This window comes from Babylonia areolata, chromosome 29, assembly GCF_041734735.1.
Source record: "Babylonia areolata isolate BAREFJ2019XMU chromosome 29, ASM4173473v1, whole genome shotgun sequence".
Lineage (NCBI taxonomy): Eukaryota > Metazoa > Mollusca > Gastropoda > Neogastropoda > Buccinidae > Babylonia > Babylonia areolata.
The window spans coordinates 32,350,680-32,366,025 of NC_134904.1; the positions used below are offsets into that span (position 1 = coordinate 32,350,680).

A 15,346-nucleotide genomic window follows, 5' to 3' on the forward strand; every position below is an offset into this window, starting at 1 on the left:
TCGTATATGTGTTCTTTCTGTCAGGTACCTCTCTGCTTCCACAGGAATGACTGTTTCCGTGATTACCATGGACAGAATGTGCCTCAACATTAGGACAAGCTAGCTTGTTTTTGTTTATGTGTGTGTGTGAAGACATTCAACAGTGAAGTAACAGTGGTGGCGGTCAGTGCTGATCCACCCCTCACAGAGGAGAAGGAAGACAGCAGTACTAAGCACACAGGGCAAGCTGAGCAGGGAGGTGAACCACACGCCCCTGCCTCACAGCAAGCAGAGCACAGCGGCAGCCAGCAGTGGAACTAGCTGATGTTCCAACACGACACTGCCGCTCATGGCACAAAGAACTGAGAGAAGGGAGAGGACTCCCCATCTCCTAGAGATAAGGAGCAAGAAAAAAAAAAAAGACAAAAAAAAAGACCCAGTTACCGAGTGTGTGTGGCGACACCCACACACTAGCTGAACAGAACTGTGAATCAGACCAAGTTGAGATGAAAGTGGCCGACTCCTGGCGGATGCTTTCAACACACTGGACTGATATCACCTCCGCCACCCCTCACTTCATCAAACAAACAGTTATGGACAGTGAAATTAGCAACATTACTTCTCGTGACCAATGGCAAACAACACTCTTAGCATTGGAGATCCCATGGACAAAGCCCACTCTTTTTTCTTGCATACACAACATAATACTGAAACAATACCAACAATTTTGTTGTGATCACCAGAACAGATATATAAATCCATGCACTAGACAAGCAGAACCTGCAAAACAATATGCAGATACAAACGTAAACACACACACTCCTTCCATATCGTACATCCGCCCACATATATACCCACTCATGTTTGTGACCGCAGAACAATCTCCACGTCCGACACATCATAGGAAGGCTCCTCTGCCTGAGACCAGGTGCTGGGTGGAAGCTGCCTCAACAGCTGAGCAGGGAACCAGTGTATGCTCAAATCGTTGAAGACATCAGTGTGGGTGAAGCTGTTCTCCACCTGCTCCTCCACCATGTGACCCTGTATCTGATCACACAGTGAAGGAAACACCCAGTGGGCGCAAGGACATCAAAAGAAACAGTCCATCCCTAAGTTCATACGCATTTTTATCATAAGATTGTAAAAAACCTATAATTAAACAAACAATTTTGTTATGAATCTGCCTAAGCTAGATATACTGGATTAAGCAATACCACATCTGCAAAGCACATGCCTCACCAACAGCATAACCCAACACTACTGACTTACTGAGGACTTCAGGGGAAATAAAATTGGATCAAGAAAAAAATAGGACTAACAAATAGACAAGAAGCAACAGAAGCATCACAACGAATGATGAATGACAAATGTCCAAATGGGACAGTTAATTTTTTTTTCAATCTTTTTGGAGTGACACAGACTTGAAGTGAGATCAGTGGATGAAGATTCTTAAAAGGCGAGATGTCCATAACACATATGACAGGGAAGGGGTTATCATTTTCATGTGTTACCATGAAGTGCGCAATGTGTGATGAGAAAAGAAGATATGATAAAAAGACAGGGAAAAAGCCAGAAACACGGAAAGCAATAGAAAAGGGGTCATTTCCAGCGTTTCTGGAATATCCAGGAGCTGTGGAAGTGACGGATACTTTTCATAACTAGAGATACTATTCATTTTTATAAATGAGAGAGCTAACATCCTCACAGTGAACACAACTGAAAGGTGATGCCAGAGTACTCCCACACATATGTAAACAAAGGATACCTTGGCAATGAAACCGATGTGCTGATTCCACAACCGACTTGGTATGCTGGGAAACAGAACAAACAAAAAAAATTAGACCACAGAATATCCCACAGCATTTATCTATGATCATTCTTTTAATCAAACTCACTGCTCATTTTTTAGTTCCTAAATCCACAATCTAACACAAGTAATCAAATCATGTTTGCAATAGCCCACACGACAAGACTGAGCAGCTGTGCATTTCTATTTTTGAAGTGCACAAATACTACAACAAAAACAATCCCATGGTTTTAACAAGTCCTAAAGAGAAGTTGACATTGTAAATACTACCACACTGGCAAAGGTTGAGCTAAAACTGAATAGCTAAAAAAAGTGAAATATTAGGATAAACAGATATCTCAATGAAATCTCTACACCTATCCCTAGTATTATGTGCCCAGGTATGTATTCACTCACACACATAGGTAGCTTTGTCAACTGTTAGACTGCTCATCTTTATCAAATAAACGATGCAAAATGGCACAAGCAATGGGACAACACCAATAACAAACTTTGCAACCCACCAAAAAGATTCGGTTTATCACGGCAGACTACAGAGAATCAAACCCAAGCATTCGTTTATTTATTTACAGTCTGTTCATCTAAGATGATGATATTAGAATGAAAATAAAAGATATTATTAACATTATTATTATTTGGATTATTTTCCATCATCATCATGATGGTTGTTATTATCAATTAGATATCATCACTTCTGTATATTCAAATGAAAATGGGGGCGGTTGTGGTGGAGGGGATGTGGGGGTGGGGGGGGTTGGGGACTAAGAAAGGAAAAAAGAGAGAGAGAGAGAGAGAGAGAGAGAGAGAGAGAGAGAGAGAGAAACAGAATGTGGAAAAGAAAAGAGTACAAAATGTAAAATGGAGAGGGTGAGTGTCAGTGGTTGGAGAAAGAAAAAAAACATAATATTGGAAGGGTGTGTGTGAGAGGGGGTATGGGGTAAGCGGGATTAGGACAAAAAATTAATCAATAATGAAATATTGTATGCACTACTTCTGTAGATTATCATTTGAAAAGAGGTTGATGTGAGAACCTACAATAAAAAACCAACTGGACTATTTAACACATAACTAGCTAACTTTAATAAAGAACATTTTGAAACATATAACTTTTTCCAAAAAAATTTAACATTTAAAACTGGTAACACGTGCTCAGTAATTTCTGGAGGCAAAAAAGGTTTCATTTCAGTTCTTTTAGCATTTAAGAAGGCAGAGGTGTTAACTTCTAAGACAGAAAGGAATTGAGCATATTTCTTTCAACCAATATTACACATTTCAGATGACGATAAACGATGAGGAAGTTCAATTGCATTTGAAATGTTTTTAGCTCACAAGTTTTGCAAGATGATCTGCATGTTCATTAGAAATATGCCCCTAAACACATTGTTTCAAAGCGCCAAACTGTCACATCCCTCCTCACCTGTCCAGCATGGCAGAGAAGCTGTTGCCAAGGACTACCAGGTGCGGCAGCCGCCACGGGGACCAGTTGGCCCACAAGAGGTTGTTGAACAGGGCCTTCCCGCAGTGTGGCATCATCACCACTGTTGCTTCCTGGACCTGCCGCTTGCCTTCCTGCACGCATTCAAAGCAATTCATTTTCAAACCACTGCTGAAGCGGTGGTCTGGTGGTAAGGCACCTGACTAGGCAGTGAGTGTCCACAAGTTCCAATCCAATTTACAGACTTATTTAAGTTATTACCCCCCCCCACCCCCCCCTTCCACTCATACTTTTGTGCTGGTCTGGGTGATAGTCTTTTGAATGAGATGATAAACTGAGGTGCCGTTCTGTATGCAACATTCAATTAACACATGTTAAAAAACCCACTGCAACAGAATGATTGTTCAAGGCAAAACAGTAGTAGCGGTACTTGGTGACACACTCTCCCCTGGGGAGAGAAGCCAAATTTTTACACAAAGAAATCTGTTGCAACAAAAATTATACAAATGCAAAATACTTCATTTCAACCACACATATGCAACTGAAAATGTATATACTGCAATGCAGTCTACCACTTTGTATCAATGTATGTGTATGCTTTAATCTCTCCACTCAAGATCTCTTTCTTTATGTTTATAAATTATAGACAGTGATAAAAACTAGAAACAGCAGATGTTACACTAACTATGACAGAGACTCACAGAGTAGTTTCAATCAATCATTGTTTCCTCACTCTCAGTCTCAACTTTCAAACTGCAGAGATCCAGGCTTTGAGCTGACACACGACTGACAAATCTGATGAACAGTTCTTCTGTGCCAAGCCTCAATAGTTGACTCTTCTGAGATAAAAAAAAAAAAAAAAAAAAAGGGAGAAGATGATTTTTCAACATGTTCAAATAAAGGAAAAAAAAAAAAAAAAACAAAAAAAAACCAGAAGAAAAATAACCCATGTAACCCAATGACACAATCACACAAGTTTTGTAATGAGTCAGAAATATACAAAACTGATCATTTTTAAAATAAATTGATACAGTTCACTGAAGCCGATTCTTCAAATCTAATTTTCACAGTCTTATAAATATGAGTCAAAACAGTCCCAGGCAGAGCTGTTTCCCAAAACTTACAGTACTTTCCCTTCTGTTCTGTACAGTCATCAAAGGCAGCCTGAAATTCCAGTGGACACTCCCTGTCCATCTCAAATTCAAAGTTTTTTGTCACCAAAAAACCACCACCATCCACAGCCACAGAAAATTCTCCTGGTTCACTTTTGTTTGTAACATTCGGGTCAAGTGTCAAACAACCTTCTCAGGTGCTATCCCTGACGGGCTATCCATCCTAACAAAGAGGGGTCAGTGGACCATATAAATATAATGCACTGACACCATCAGAACCATACCATACTAAAAAGGGCAGTGAGAATGCCAGTTTTTATGGTGCTCATCTCTGACTTCTTCAATCAATGACAGGTTGGTTTTTTTTTTATACACTAGTTTGGTTCATATCTCATACAGAAAAGATGTCTTGATCTGGTGGTTTCACTTCTAGTTCTAATCTAGATAATCTTGACTTCACCAGAACATCTCTGTAGGAAATTACAAATGTTGTCATAATAGAAAATTTTCTATCTAAAATTACGTTTAAATAACATACTTACCGTGACCCAACTAGTGCAGACTCCGGCAGGGGTCTGACATTCCTGCCTGTGCAAACTACTATCCGCCTATGCGGAGAAAACGAAACTATGTCAACTTTACATAGTTACAATCTCAACTCCACTCTCAAACACGGAAGCAGCACTCACCTCATTGTCATCAATGACAGTAAAGCCCAGGTCTGCCAGGATCTGTTTTTCTACACCTGTATACTTGGGGTCATACGTCTCACTGCAACCAGGTCGGACCTGTCAAAATCACCCAGCTTACTCTGAATATATTCTGCTGTCAGTATATATATATATATATATATATATATATATATATATATATATATATATATATATCCCCCAAACTACCAGCAAATATGGTATAAATCCTTCACTGCAAATGGAACATGAACACATAACTTCAAGGTACATAATCAGGATAGTTTCTATCATTTGACAAGAGTTCAGGAGTTTGAGTCCAGTCATATTGACACACATGAAAGATATTGGAAAAAAACACAACAAAAAACAAAAACAAAACAGATGGCTTGTTTGGGAATAAAGTAAAGTTCTAAAAAACAGAGTTTTATATTAAACAACAAAGAAACAAACACTATTTGCAATGCCTCATTTAGAACTGGGTTTCTGCTTCATTTGTGGGCTGCAATTCTATGTTCACTCGTATACAATGGGCTTATTTACATGTATTCATGACCGTTTTAACCCCCAACACGCAGGCAGCCACACTGTTTTTCGGGGGAAGAACTGGGCTGAATCAGCACCTGCCTCTTTTTCTGTACATTACATACAGAAATACTGACCTTGAGGTGTTGCCTGAGAGCCAAGGCCAGTGCCAGCTGGTAGCGAGCGATGAGACAGGAGGCAAAGTTCCCCAACCCATAGACCACCAAGCCGACACCTGAACAGGTGTCCCTCATGCACACTGTCTCCTCTCCAGTCTCTTTCCTACCTTGGTTACTTTCGTTAGTGTTGTGGTCAGTACTGAGGAGCTCACCACCATCAGCTATGTGCTGTTTCATCTCGCCGTTTTTCCTGATGTTATCTGGACCCCTGGTCAAGTCTTTCTCCTCTAATTTCTTGATGTCATTCATGCTTGTTTCGCAGCACTCTTCTGCCTCTTCTTCTGTCTTGTGTGTGCTTGCATCTGAATCCTTTACCAAAACATCGGTTTGTTTGTTCCTCACACCCAAAACTTCTATTGTTTCAGACTGTTTGTCTTGTGGACAACAAGTTGCACTGAATTGTCCAACTGCTTCCCTTGGACTGTCTTCTGTCCCATGAGTGGCTGCCTCCAAGCTCTCTACCCCTTGTTCTGATGAGTCTTCTACACTTCTTGATACAACACAGAGATCTGCCGCCTTTTTGTTTGCGTCCTTTGAACATTTGACAATCCCACGTAAACTTCTCTCATTCTGAATATTTGCTGAACACAGACTGACATCTGTGATTTCAGTGTTGTGCATGTCGCTGCCACATGCCCTGACATGGTCTGGCTCTTTGTCAGTGCCTAATTCTGTTCCTTTCAGTGATTCTGGCATGGCTGTGTCTCCAGTCCCTCTACTGTGGTACTGACTCTTCTCTGCACTGACACATCCTGACTGGGTGTCCTGCGCTGCCTGGGTATCTGCACATAAAGCTGCTTGCACAGCCTCGTCCAGATTTTCTGAAAAGTCAAAGCAGTATTTATCAAAACTTATCTTTAATGGGTTTTTTTGGTTTTTTTTGTTTTGTTTTTATAGTTTTATATTCATGTTTTCATTGAATGAATAATGTACAAAATTTGACAAACTAATTTACATAAACAATTACAATACCGTTATTGAAAATTATGTTAATTTTTTATATTGAATTATACTATAGTATACACGGTAACACCACACAACTAAATTACACATTTATGTGACATCATATATAAACAATATTAACTGAAGTTCAGAGTCTGACTGTTCACAACTGACCCCTGAAACCAAGTTAAGGCTTAAATCAGTTTGTCTGGTCTCAAAGTCAAACTCATGACAAAAAGAATCATGCTTTATCACTGATCAGGCATAGAATGATAGATACTGAAGTATCTACTGAAGACAAAAGACATAACAAATAAATTATAATGCAAAATACATAAATCACTTTTTTTTTTTAATTTTTTTTTTTACTATAACAGTATAAGTAGTATAACATATGCTTAAGCTTCCTCATAAAACACACACACACACACACACACACACACACAAGCTTTTAAAGTAACCTACATTCACCTCTTTTCCCCATTTCCATTATTCCAACCAGAGACCACAAGTTCTAAAATTTACTGAGTCCCACCTTTACATCATCTTCATCCACTTTAAGTCCATGTCTACTGGAACAAGTTTACTGACACTGTGACATCATATAAATTATGTTCAAACAATGACTGAACACAAGGGGTCAGTTCAAGACTCCATTTTCATAAAAGTAGTTATAAAAAGTTTAATTAGAAATAAACTTTATGCTATAAACTAAATCATGGATTGTAACACTTCATATCCAGATCAGTCAGAAGAAGATAAATATCATCTTATGATTTCTGAGTTCTAAAACTAACTCAACATAATTATGGACACAGAAAACAAACCCTTGACACTTACTTTTAACAGCTGCATAGAACTGGCTTTCCCAAAGCTCCTTGCTGGAAAACACACAAGATCACAAATCTAACATCACTCAATCTTTTGTTCTCATGGTCACAAATGTAAGGTCACACAAACTTAAAGTTTAACAGGATGTATGTTTAGTGAACTTGTGCACAACCACAACCGCAAATGTGCTCACACTCACAGTCACACACAAGCATGCACATGCGTGTGTACACATGCACACACACACACAAACACATGCACCAGTTTGCTGTCTCACTGACACACAGGCCAAACCCTCCACTGCCATATCATAGGGTAGGCTGGCCATATTGCAAACGATCCAGTCGAAGCGGACAGTTCAACATGTGTATTATATAGATAACAGTTTGTACGATGTGTCAAATGTAGCTCTTCTGTTTTTGAAGGCTTTCTCAGATTCGTTGCACCAGGAAATGTTCATCTGCTTCTTCTTTTCAATGTTTTTTCAAAGGTTGAAATAGCAGGTGTGCCTGAGGGTAAATGCGAACATGCAAGTCCAATTGTGAACGATGGGTTTGAGTACAAGCAGGTCTTGAACTCATGAGACATATTACTGGAACATGAAACCAGACTCACTGTTGTTAGTTTTGATCACACAAGCACACACACACATTTAAGCACACACACACCCCACAACATTTTGAGCGCTCAGTAACTGTGCAGCATCCTTCGCAAATACTGAAACAGAGATGGTAAAAATAACCTATGGTCTACTTGCAAACGACACTATATTGGAGATTCCTGTCAAAACTGATGTTCTGATCTGTCACCAACATGGCATTGGTAATGCACTCAACATATCAAATCAAATCAGCTATTTTAAACTGTCTCAAAGTTCAATTGCTGCTACCTCTTTCCTTGATTTTTGGATTTTTAGAACACGTTTGTGAACTTGGTTGGCAGTGGCACGCGATGAGAAGAAAGAGTGTGAAAATAGCCAGACATATTTGATGTTTAACTGGTTCTTGGAAATGGACATTCGTTTAGGTATCAGAACGAGGTGAAGCAGATGTTAAAGACTTAAATTACACTGTAAAATGTGTGTCACGTGTTGAGAACGCTTCGAACTTAAGTTTAACTCGCATTACTAAAGTTACAATGCAAGGATAAATAGTTGTATGGAAAAAGCAACCCTCGAAAAACTTAGTAAAAAAAAAACATCGGTAGAGTATTGAATTTTAGTATTTTTACCAGTGTTCGTTGAGTGATGGCTCAAATGAGTCAATGCATAGGCCTACATATTCAGAATCAAAAGGGCACGCTATCTTTTAGTTTTACCGAAATTCTTACCAGCATTGTTGAATCCTTCGATGCAGACTCTCGGTGTCAACATATGCGTCCTTGTTACATGCAGCTGGACATGTTGATAAATCAGCAGCAACCACTATTTGCTTTGACCGCCGTTTCCCTCGGCTGCGTCGCACAATTTGAAACCCGTCGTCTTCCATCTCTCGGTGGGCACAGCATCACCGTACATTTGGCGTTGGCCGTCAGGGCCCGTAACTGGCTTTTCTTTTCGTTTCAATAACTACTTTCCACGATTTTGTGATTTGATTATATGCATGCCAAGTTCTGAATACTTAGTTTAGTCTGTTTTTTTCTGTACTATATATCCGAATCTTATTCAACAGAAAATTAGAAACTAAACGCATGTGGAAAGCAAAATTTAATGCTTTTTTTCTTCTTATTCCCCCCTCTAACAAGAGTGACTTCCCTTCGTTTAAAAAACGAAACGGCACAGACACGACACGAATCGGGCAAAAAGTAAAACTTATCAACTGAATCCCTCAATACAACACGAAACGGCACCGATATCAGCACTTGTACTGGTACGAAACGTGGTTTCGGTATATGGAGGTATTCATGCTGTTTCGTCTGTGTTTCGTCCACTAAATGAAGAAGACCTGACTTAAGGTCACGCTCGTGCGAGCGTATTTCCCGCAATTTATTTTTACAACATGCCGGCTGCTCAAGACAGACGTGTAATAGAATCGCTGGTTGAATTGGTCAGGAGCAATCCTGTGCTATATGACACTTCAATGATGGAGCACAGAGATGCTCAACTTCGTCAGAACATATGGACCAGCATCGCAGATGCAATGGGCAACCCCAGTGTCAATGGTAATTTGCTTTTTTTTTCTTTTTTTTTTTTTTCCTAATTCATAGTTTGCTGATATTTAATGGTGTTCTGTCTTTATCTGTATCTTTATAAAATTTCCACGTTGCTTGTGAGTGTGTGTGTGTGTGTGTGTGTGTGTGTGTGTGTGTGTGTCACTGTGGATGTATGTGTTACTATCACTGTGTGTGTGTGTGTGTGCCACTGTGGATGTGTTACTATCACTTTGTGTGTGTGTGTGTGTGTGTGCCACTGTGGATGTATGTGTTACTATCACTTTGTGTGTGTGTGTGTGTGTGTGCCACTGTGGATGTATGTGTTACTATCACTTTGTGTGTGTGTGTGTGTGTGTGCCACTGTGGATGTATGTGTTACTATCACTTTGTGTGTGTGTGTGTGTGTGTGTGTGCCACTGTGGATGTATGTGTTACTATCACTTTGTGTGTGTGTGTGTGTGTGTGTGTGTGTGTGTGTGTGTGTGTGTGTGTGTGTGTGTGTGTGTGTGTGTGTGTGCCACTGTGGATGTATGTGTTACTATCACTTTGTGTGTGTGTGTTTGTGTGTGTGTGTGTGTGTGTGTGTGTGTGTGTGTGTGTGTGCCACTGTGGATGTATGTGTTACTATCACTTTGTGTGTGTGTGTGTGTGTGTGCCACTGTGGATGTATGTGTTACTATCACTTTGTGTGTGTGTGTTTGCCTGTCACTGTGTTCGTTCTTTAGTTTAGTGTCTTTTCACTATCGGTGATATTAGACGTTAAAAAAAAGGGGGGGTGGGGGTGGGAAGAGGAAAACAGAAAAAAGGTAAACTAGAAAACAAACTACCGTAAAATGTATAACTAACATGCAATTACCTTTAACAGTAACAATTCAATAATAATAATGATAATAATCAGAAACCATTAACATAATTCTGAAGTGCATGTGGGTTGGTGTGAGTGTTCGAGTCTAAGTCAATAAGTGTGTGTGTGTTTGCATGTCATTGTGTGTTTGCATGTCACCTTTTTTTTTTTTTCTCAAGGCCTGACTAAGCGCGTTGGGTTATGCTGCTGGTCAGGCATCTGCTTGGCAGATGTGGTGTAGCGTATATGGATTTGTCTGAACGCAGTGACGCCTCCTTGAGCTACTGAAACTGAAACTCTGTGTGTGTGTGTGTGTATGTGTGTGTGTGCACCCACGTGTGTGTGTTGGGGTGGGGGGTGGGGGTGGGGGGGGATTTGCATTTCATTCTGTGTCTGTGTATGTGTGTGTTTGCATGTCACTGTGAATGTTTGTGTCATGTGGCAATGACATGCTCATGTGTGTCAAAATGTGTTATAAGTATAACTTAGTAATACATGTGTCTATGTGGGCAATATCCACATTTTTTTTCCCCTTTTAGGTTGAATGGGTAGTGTTCACAACATCATTGACATTATTCACTCTGCCGAGCATGGAGAAGAGTGGAGGGAAAGAAATGTGGATATACATGTGGAGTGATGGCCTAGAGGCAAAGCGTCCGCATAGGAAGCGAGAGAATCTGAGCGCGCTGGTTTGAATCATGGCCTCAGCCGCTGATATTTTCTCCCCCTCCACTAGACCTTGAGTGGTGGTCTGGACGCTAGTCATTCAGATGAGATGATAAACCGAGGTCCCGTGTGCAGCACGCACTTAGCACAGGTAAAGGAACCCACGGCAACAAAAGGGTTGTTCCTGGCAAAATTCTGTAGAAAAATCCATGTCAATAAGAAAAACAAATAAAACTGCACGCAGGATAAAAAAAAAAAAAAAAAAAAGGGTGGCACTGTAGTATTGCAGCCCGAATTTCACACAGATAAGTCTGTTGTGATAAAAAGAAATACAAAATACAAAATACATAGCCTGCATGTGCTTGTACAGGTCTGTGTGTGTGTGTGTGTGTGTGTGCGTGAAGAGGGTGCAAGGTCCCATGTATGTTTTTATACCTCTTCCAGGAGAAGGGTGGAAGAAGAAGTGGACCGGGCTCAGAGACACCTACATGAAGAGAAAGAAGAAGAAGCCCAAAAGCGGCCAGGCTGACTCAAACAAAAAGCCTTGGGTGTTCTTCAGTGTCATGACATTTCTGGATGACTTCATTGAACGGAAGAGGTAAGAGTATTGATTACCATGATCTTACCAAAGACTGGAGTTATAGAAAAGAGACTGGACTGTATACTTGTATCCATATGTGTGTGCGTGTGCACCCCCCCCCCACACACACACACATATATATACACAGTATACATTTGTATGTGTGTGCAAGTAATGTGTATAAAGTAATCAGTATGTTGATTGTGGCTGTATACAAACATGATGATGAATCATAAAGTGATAAACCAGCATCATGTACCTTTCATGTACGCCTTGTACATTTGCATGCATATTTAAGATTGTTATTGTGTTTATGTATTTGTTTTATGCCTTTTACACCACAGATTGATTTGCGATTTAGAGATGAAAAGGTATTATGTATTTTTAACAAGGCAAGTTAACTTTTGAAGCACACTATCCACATGACAGTGCCATCATTCAATAGGAATAGGAACACAGAGGTATCTTGTTTTTCAATATCAGTATTCAAAATTTTACTTGGAGAAATAATTCTATATCCTTCTGAATTCAGAACCATGGAATATTTTTTTGGTGGTGGTGGTTTTTTTTTTGTTTTTTTTTTTTTTTTTTTTGTTTTGTTTTTTTGTTTTTTGTTTGATTTGGCCAACATAGAACTTGAAATACTCATTGTTTTACAACATTGTACAGTTTTTATCACTTGATATTAAATCCATGGACAGGCTACTTATATATAGACAAAATCCTTAAAAAAATTTTTTTTTTTTTTTAATCTCAAGAATTTTTCTCTCCTGACTTTGTCTTTCAGCACGGATGGCAACTTAGGTCCCTTTTCATCCCAGGAGGATGATGAGAGTGAGGAAGGCTTCTTGAAAACTTTGTCGGATGACGAAAGGTGAGTTCTCAGATACTGTAAAGAGGAAGGTGGCAGAATGATTAACTAAGATGCTTATCTGCCAGTATATTGTCCTAGAGAGTTTGGGTTCGAATTCCGGTCTAGCACATTCTCCCAAGTCTCATTCTTGTCATTCGGATAAGAAAATAAACCAAGGTCCCGTCTGCAGCATGCACTTGGTGCATTGAAAAAGAACATATGGCAACACAAGTGTTGTCCTCTGACAAAGTCTGTAGAAGAAACCAGTGATAGGTGCAAAAATATATGCATGTACTCGAGGCCAGACTAGCATGCTAAGTTATGTTGCTGGTCAGGCATCTGCTTACCAGATGTAATGTAGTATAACTGATATGGGTTTCTCTGAACACAGTGATGCCTCCTAGAGAAACTGAAACTTGTATACCTCAGCACCCCCGAAAATGGAGTATGGCTGCCTACATGGCGGGGTAAAAACGGTCATACACGTAAAAGCCCACTCATGTGCATATGAGCGAACGTGGGAGTTGCAGCCCACGAACACAGAAGAAGAAGAAGTATACCTCATCTTCAGTTTTTACTTTTACCCTTAGTTGTAGGTCCTATTCTGTAGAATAAGAATACGAATAAGAATAACCTTATTATCTCCAACTGGAGAAATTTGGTCAGATGCATTATCACAACATAGACAAGTAAACAACATGGGGACCATAACTGTAAAAGTCAACTACAGGTTTTACGAATATTACGAAGACACACACACACACACACACACACACACAAAAATCACATACACCGTTTCATACATACATCCACACACTGCAGGTAATAACTAGTATTCTTAATGTAAAAACAGAAAGAATTAACAAACATTATTTTGAATATAATTATAAGCATAGCCTACTATATTGCACATTGATTATAATAGACAGATAAGATGAGAATAAAGATGAATTGCGGAAAACCACAACCAGATAATCAGCACACACCCGCATCCACCCACCCCCCATCCACCGCACTCATGCGGATTACTTGATTAAACAGGAGTAATAAACATATGTTCTCAAATTAAAACATTTCACATACTCGCTTTTAAAATATTGCAGTTAATTACTACATCGTAATTATTAACAGAAATATATTTAGAATATGGACGTTAGCATTAGACATATTCCATTGTACATTCATCCTGCATATTGCACATTATTCATCCTACATATTGCACATTCATAATAACCAATTGTCACGTTTTTAAGCTCAGTAAACACACACACACACACACACACACACACACACAACTAGAACAAGGTACAACCTATCATGCACGGACTTCAACACGTCTCACATGAGAGCTGAAGGTCAGGGATCTGAATTTTTCTCTGGCTCCAAGGAATCTAAAAAAAAAAAAAAAAAAAGAACTCAAACTGAAACAAAACTCAAACAAAACTGAAGGTCATGTGAAACATTACGTGTCACACTGGGTGTCCAGAAATAATGCTGCACTTTCGCATGTTTGCACAGCAGCTTAGGTGACAGTGAGGTTGGGAAGAAAACTTTTAAGACATTCCATGCGATTATATAAGCGTGACACTTTCTTTTTCCAGATCAAGTTTGGTTTCCAACTACAGTCACAGGACCAAGGAAGAGCAGAAAAGCGGGTCACCGTGCTCAGTCACATACTCAGCTCTCATCCGACAGAGACCTTCCCACACTCCACCCTGCCCTCACCCCAAAAAGAGGCAAAGAGGGGCAGGGCCAGATGCTGACGTTGCAATCCAGAATCTTAACAGCGATTCAAAAAGGAGTAGGAGTGTGACTGAAAATGAAACGGCTGACGACGATCCTGACGGAGATGAGGCCTTCTTTCTTAGCTGTAGCCGCAGAATTAGGAAATTCCCGGCACAAGCAAGGTCATTTCTAAAACTGCAAATTTCTCAGCTTTTCTTCAATGCAGAGAACCCGACACTGCCTCCCTTGCCCATCACCCCTCTTCCTCCTGCCCCAACTGCTCAACCCAGCACAACCACATGCACAGAAACAGGTGTCCATTGTCAGCATGCAAGTGACACAACTACCAATGTGTCAGACACGTCAGACACTGGTGACTGTAATGACTAATGAGGAGGAAGATGGCAGAATGGTTAACTCTCCATACGAACGGCGAAAGAGACGACGTTAACAGCTTTCGCCCCAATTACCATCATCAAAATATTGCAAGAGGAAGGCTCTTATACTGAAGAGGTGAATGTTGACAAAGAATACCACAATTCTGACGACGGAAGCTAAAGGTTGGGTCATTCAGACACCCACTGGACATCCGAGGGGTCTGTGTAGAGGAGAAGAGAGGACTGGCCGTACTGAGTGAGTTAAGACACTTCATCTGCCAATACAGTGTTTGTGAGGATGTTGGTTCGATTCCGGTTCTCGCCCATTTTCCAAAGTTTGACTGGGAAATCAAATTGCACGTCAAATCATTCAGATGATTCGACGGCGGCCAACAGTGGAGTGTTTGAATCTGGGTATGCGTAAACATAGTGGATCCGAAGTCGATCGCAGAGAGCGAGATGGAGTGTAGAGGTGAACTTGAGGCAGCCACAGAGAAAGGAAGGGGCAGATTTGTGAATACATTTATAACAGAGCACTGATCTTGTTGTTTATTCTTTGTGAGGCAGGGAGCCAATGGAGATGTTGCAAAAGAGGAGTGATGTGGTCAGGTCTTTTCTTTCTGAAGATGAGTCGGGCAGCAGAGTTTTGTA

At 40.1% G+C, this 15,346-nt stretch overlaps 2 protein-coding genes across 2 annotated transcripts; one reads left to right on the forward strand and one right to left on the reverse strand.

The window, feature by feature from the left end:
- Nucleotides 1-837: 837 nt before the first annotated feature.
- On the reverse strand, nucleotides 838-8,986 carry LOC143274648 (uncharacterized). Its single transcript, XM_076578521.1, has 7 exons — nucleotides 8,829-8,986; nucleotides 7,509-7,549; nucleotides 5,685-6,547; nucleotides 5,023-5,121; nucleotides 3,204-3,355; nucleotides 1,745-1,790; nucleotides 838-1,026 (listed from the first exon to the last, which is right to left on the reverse strand). The coding sequence occupies exons 1-7, from the start codon at nucleotides 8,984-8,986 to the stop codon at nucleotides 838-840; spliced, it is 1,548 nt and encodes a 515-aa protein (XP_076434636.1).
- Nucleotides 8,987-9,272: 286 nt separating this feature from the next.
- LOC143274803 (uncharacterized) lies at nucleotides 9,273-15,073 on the forward strand. The gene is made up of 4 exons (XM_076578731.1): nucleotides 9,273-9,659; nucleotides 11,605-11,758; nucleotides 12,528-12,614; nucleotides 14,195-15,073. The coding sequence occupies exons 1-4, from the start codon at nucleotides 9,497-9,499 to the stop codon at nucleotides 14,706-14,708; spliced, it is 918 nt and encodes a 305-aa protein (XP_076434846.1). The 5' UTR covers nucleotides 9,273-9,496; the 3' UTR covers nucleotides 14,709-15,073.
- Nucleotides 15,074-15,346: the final 273 nt, after the last annotated feature.